Consider the following 6,210-nt stretch of genomic DNA (forward strand, 5'->3'; position numbering starts at 1 on the left):
CGCAGTGCGATTAGGTCAAACGCACACATGACGGTGTAGCTTGGCCGTGAGTGCAGTCAGAACTTTTCCATTGCATCTCATGAGAGGTGGTGTTATTTATGTTGCGCGCATGCTGTTGCTTATCAGCGTGACGTCGTCTGTTTAGGCGTCTATACAAATAACTCGTGCTAACGGCTAATTGTTTTTGCCACAAGCGACCTCCATCATGTCTTCCTTCCCAGTTGGTCATCGTGTGCGTAATGAGATTTCTTTCCGAGTCTAACCTCGTCACGTCAATTATCAACAACCGAGACCGTTGAAAAGGACACTGCTATTTTCCTTTCTCCCTCTCTTTTGAATTAGCATAAACCCCCCTCCTCACCACCAACACAGCCCCCCCCCACCCACCCCGTGTAACAATTAATTAATTAGCCATCAGTCATTGTAAATGGTTTCCAGGAGAGAGACGGAGATACAGGGAAACGTTTTGGTGACATCTGAAAGGGGACTTCGACGTTACTCTGGCTACCATGATGCAACCCACACCTCCTCCTTCAAGAGAGAGAGAGAGGGAGGCAACACAAAAGTGCACGCTTTTGTTTTGCTCCACCTACGCTTTGATCCTCGTTAATGTATGCATATATAATAATAACATGCCGTGACGAAGCAAAGGTCTCTCCAATTAAGATCGGAGGGACCGTAATTGAGTCAAGGCGTGGGTAAATATGGTTTGCCGTGTATCTGTGTTCACGTGTCATTGCTTTAGGCATTATAAAAGCGAAATGCAGGAATAGATGTGTGCGCGCGCGTTGCCGTGTCTTGACCGGTGGAGTTCACGCATATGCCCGTGAATCATGTGCGCACAGTAATTAACCCATTCTGAACGGGAACCCATTTTGGTGTTGGCGTCATGTCGTGCTTTAGCTATTGAAAAATAGCAGATCTACAAGCTCGTAGCGCGCCACCGAGTGGCGCGCTACGAGCTTGTAGGTCTGCTATTTTTTTGAAAAATCGAAGAACGACTGACATAGAAACGTAGCTTTTTCAGAAAACTGTCAGGATGTAGAAGACGTTTATAGAATCTGATCTCAGGTCAGAATGAAAACTGTCAGGATGTAGAAGACGTTTATAGAATCTGATCTCAGGTCAAAACGGGTTAAGAGGGGTGGAATTAACCCACGCGTGTGCAGTATATATTTCATACCATACAGGAGAGAAAATGTGCACGGGGGGCAGACAGACGAGATGAACTTCCATGATGCTGTTTTATTCAGAGAGTACACAGCACAGCAGAGCATGTACACAGCATAGGCTCACCTCCAACGGCCTTTTGCCTTCGGGGGGGAGAATGTGGACCCAGTTACACTCAAAGTATAGGTATTAAATACCGTTTCACAGACTGAGGTGAGAATGTATAGGCGTGTCCACTGTTCCTCTGAAGACCCCATCGGTCAACCATAATGCTGCCAGTCGGCAACACCAATTATCCCATTCTGAACGGGAACCCATTTTGGTGTCAGCATCATGTTATGTTTTAAGCTATTGAAAAATAGCAGACCTACAAGCTCATAGCGCGCCACCGAGTGGCGCGCTACGAGCTTGTAGGTCTGCTATTTTTTTTTAAATCGAAGAATGACTGATTTTTTTTTTAGAATCTGATCTCAGGTCAGAATGGGTTAATCAGACCAGTGTGTGTCCAGTGGAAACCTCGTATATGAATCTGATCTCAGGTCAGAATGGGTTAAATTGTTACACAGATTGCAGCAGGAGCGTACAGCAAACCGTAAACAAACCATCGACACCCTGACTTTGAATAGCAAAGGCAGGCCTTGGGAGCCAGACAGACCTATACTGAATAGGCTACAACAGTTTTACATTATTTTGTTCAAACCTGAGATATTGTATGGAATGATTGATTCCCAGAAACGACACGTGCGCACGCACACACACACACACACACAGACACACACACACACACACACACACACACACACACACACACACACACACACACACACACACACACACACACACACACTATCATCTATAACTTGCTGCCTATACCTCCGAGCTGTCATACCCATGGTTTCTCTTGCCGATTAAAAGTGTCTGATAACAACAAAACATGGGATAACAATATATCTCTCTATCTACAGTAGTTTATAACTTTATATGTAACAAGATGAGTTATTTAAAAGGACCACTTTTCAACATATCGTCATACAATAGGTCCTCACTAATAATCATGATAAAATGGCAAGATTTTGCCTAAGATTTTCCTACTCAGCCTGTGTCTCATAGGACGGCTGTGGGCAGTTTCGAAACCGTCTTCCAGTGACATCATCATTAGGCAGATTTATTTTTAAACAAGATTTCTTTACACAAATGTTTAGATTTGTATTATCGTGAGAACGATGGCTTCCATTTTCTCATTGCAACTTTTCAGGACTAGAAAGCCTTCAGTTTCTAGTAGCTTGTATTCCCCATCGATGATGTCACTGGAAGACGGTTTCTGAACTGCCCACAGCCCTCCTATGAGACACAGACAGAGTAGAAAAAAATTGCACCATTTTTTTTCATGATTATTAGTGAGGACCTATTATATGAAGATAGGTTGAAAAGTGGTGAAGTGGTCCTTTAAAGTAACTATGTGCTGTATTATGTGCTCAAGTATTGTACCTGAAGCACAATGTCGAGGTAGTTTTACTTTATGAGTACCAGTATTTTCAGTGTTTTTTTATACTTTTCGATACTTCTCCTGCTCCACTACATATCAGATTCAGAGCCAAATATTGTACTTGTTATCGGCTGCAGCTTTAGTTCATTTATGTATTTAGATTATTAATCGAAAACATACATTAACCACTTAAGTCTTATTTACACCTTGGCTATTTGGTACGTTTACTTAAGTACATTTTGATGCCAATACTTTTGTAATTTTACTTAATTCTGAATACAGGGTTTTTAGTAGTATTTCTACATTGTAGAAACTGCAGGCCTTCTATTCCTGGAAAAATAACATTCTATAAAGGAAGCCATTGTTCTTGCATCAATTGCATCAATCAATTGTTCTTTTTGGATTTTCTTTTTGGAAATGCATTGGTATAACAATGTGTGGGAACCCTGGTTAAACTATGGAGAGTGACTCATTACTTTTCCTCATGCAGCTACTAGATCACTCAGACACTCTGTGTGGTCTCATGGCTCATGCAGCTAATAGATCACTCTCATTTAAAAGAGCCTCATGGTGGGAGAGTCTATACTGCCCGACAGAGACTAAACGATGCAACCGCCAACCCGTTGTTAAAGAGATCTGCAGGAGAGCACTCATAATATAACACCAATAAACAACATAATGAGACGGACACATTTCAGACTTTCTGAAGTATCAAGAATTTTCAGTATTCGAATATGGTGCCAGAATTCAAGCGTTACAAATGGAACAGTACAAGTAGGGGAGCTTATATACACTGCTGCCAGAGCATGCAGTGTCACCATCCATCCATCTTCAACCGCTTATCCGTAGTCGGGTCGCGGGGGCAACAGCTCCACCAGAGTGCTCCAGACTTCCCTCTCCAGAGCAACATTAGTGACTTCCTCCTGGGGGGATTGCGAGACGTTCCAAGGCCAGTGAGTCGATGTGTTTCCTCCAACTGTGCCTTGGTCTGCCCCCCCCGGGGTCTCTTCCCAGTGGGACGTGATCCTTGGTCTGCCCCGGGGTCTCCTCCTAGTGGGACGTGATCCTTGGTCTGCCCCGGGGTCTCCTCCCAGTGGGACGTGCATCGAGGACCTCCCTAGGGAGGCGCCCGAGAGGCATCCTAACCAGATGCCCCGAACCACCTCAGCTGACTCCTTTCCAGGCGAAGGAGCAGCGGTTCTACTCCGAGTCTCTCTCGTGTGACTGAACTTCTCACCCTATCTATAAGGGAGATGCCAGCCACCCGTCGAAGAAAACTCATTTCCTGCCGCTTGTATTCGCGACCTTATTCTTTCGGTCATGACCCACACTTCATGACCATAGGTGAGAGTAGGAACACTTCATGACCATAGGAGAGAGTAGGAACACTTCATGACCATAGGTGAGAGTAGGAACACTTCATGACCATAGGTGAGAGTAGGAACACTTCATGACCATAGGTGAGAGTAGGGACACTTCATGACCATAGGTGAGAGTAGGAACACTTCATGACCATAGGTGAGAGTAGGAACACTTCATGACCATAGGTGAGAGTAGGAACACTTCATGACCATAGGTGAGAGTAGAAACACTTCATGACCATAGGTGAGAGTAGGAACACTTCATGACCATAGGTGAGAGTAGGAACACTTCATGGCCATAGGTGAGAGTAGGAACACTTCATGACCATAGGTGAGAGTAGGAACACTTCATGACCATAGGTGAGAGTAGGAACACTTCATGACCATAGGTGAGAGTAGGAACACTTCATGACCATAGGTGAGAGTAGGAACACTTCATGACCATAGGTGAGAGTAGAAACACTTCATGACCATAGGTGAGAGTAGGAACACTTCATGACCATAGGTGAGAGTAGGAACACTTCATGACCATAGGTGAGAGTAGGAACACTTCATGGCCATAGGTGAGAGTAGGAATGAAGATTGCTCGGTAGACGGAGAGCTTTGCCTTCTGGCTTTTGTCCTGTGTGTGTATATATGGATGTACTGTTGTATTGTTTGTATAATGTATGTATTGTATTGTATGTACAGTACTGTTCATTTGTGTTGAGGACCCCCTCTAAAATGAGATGACGCATCTCAAGGGGATTATCCTTTCGATAAACGTATTTATAATGATAGCCAGCTGACCTAATTATTGCCTCAAGGCACCAGAAAACAGGATTGGCACAGAAAAACACAGCTTTGAGTTTCCCAAATGAATAACATAAACTTAATAGCATTGCTTATTGTATTCCAAATTTCCTCGACAACATCCACTGTCATGACTTCAACAGTTACCTGCTTGTTATTGCTTATTTTGGCTGGTTTCAAGATTGCGATGATGTTAAGAAATATATTTTCATGACATTGAAGTTGTTCGTTCATCTTCTACGCTCTCTGATTTCACATACACTATTTTGTATCGTCGTGTATTTGAGTACTTTTTTCTTCTCTTTTGCTTAATAATTAGCATTTCCCTAATCAACATAAGTAATGAAAATCCACACTTTTTTTGTATGTTATTTGCATAACATCTGATTTGTTTTGTAAATTGCCCATGAATGATGTCAGATAAGCGGCATAACACATGGAACATAATTTCCATCCTTTTATCTGGGAGCTTCATTTGTGCCCCGTGTGTGAAATGATAATATCAAACCGCTTCAAATGTGCTCATATTTCCGAGCCAATTTGAATTATGCCGGCATTCCTTTAGAAGTTTCTGAATTGCTTTTGCAGGACAAAATAGACAATATCCCCCATTCCACTGGGTTAATTATCATATAAAAAGCCAGAGCCATTGATAATCTGACAGCGGCTGCAAAGTGGTTTTGAGGAAAATGTCATTACGTCTCCGAAAATTCACAATTCCACATCTGATTAAATGAAATGCTCATCTGTCATCATCGCACAATTGTGTGTGATGTGCTCGGCGAAACACACCGGGGGGAAGAGACTCTCACTGTGATACATTTAACCCATTCTGAACGGGCACCCATTTTGGTGTTGGCATCATGTTATGCTTTAGCTATTGAAAAATAGCAGATCTACAAGCTCATATCGCGCCACCGAGTGGCGCGATACGAGCTTGTAGGTCTGCTATTTTTGAAAAATCGAAGAACGACTGACATTTTTAGAATCTGATCTCAGGTCAGAATGGGTTAATCAGACCAGTGTGTGTCCAAGTGGAAACCTCGTATGAATCTGATCTCAGGTCAGAATGGGTTAATGCGTAGCCACTATTTCCACACAAGGGGCTTTGAAACGGGTTATTTGAAATGCAAATCCCCCGTAACGTTTTCCACGTCGCACGGAATATCTGAATAACCCATTCTGGACGGTGGAACCCCTTTTGGTGTTTTAAAGCATTATGTTATGCTTTAGCTATTGGAAAAATAGCAGATCTACAAGCTCATAGCCGCGCTATGAACTTGTACGTAGGTCTGCTATTTTTGAAAAATCGTGAAAATGTAGTGCAAATCTTTGAATATATATTCTTTCAGAGCGAACATTTTTAACTCAAATCTTTGCTATTGGGCAGGTCCCTGGAAC

At 42.9% G+C, this 6,210-nt stretch overlaps 1 protein-coding gene across 1 annotated transcript in view; it reads left to right on the forward strand.

The window, feature by feature from the left end:
* The window catches only part of LOC310867033 (low-density lipoprotein receptor-related protein 1B-like), a gene marked incomplete at its 5' end in the record, with an annotated part of 569,593 nt that overhangs the window by 399,780 nt on the left and 163,603 nt on the right, over positions 1 to 6,210 (forward strand). The window contains 1 exon segment of the mRNA XM_083776826.1: positions 195 to 220. Within this exon segment, the coding sequence (XP_083632952.1) occupies positions 195 to 220 (26 nt within the window).

This window comes from Protomyctophum parallelum, assembly GCF_964188405.1.
Source record: "Protomyctophum parallelum genome assembly, chromosome: 11".
In the NCBI taxonomy this organism is placed as follows: Eukaryota; Metazoa; Chordata; class Actinopteri; order Myctophiformes; family Myctophidae; genus Protomyctophum; species Protomyctophum parallelum.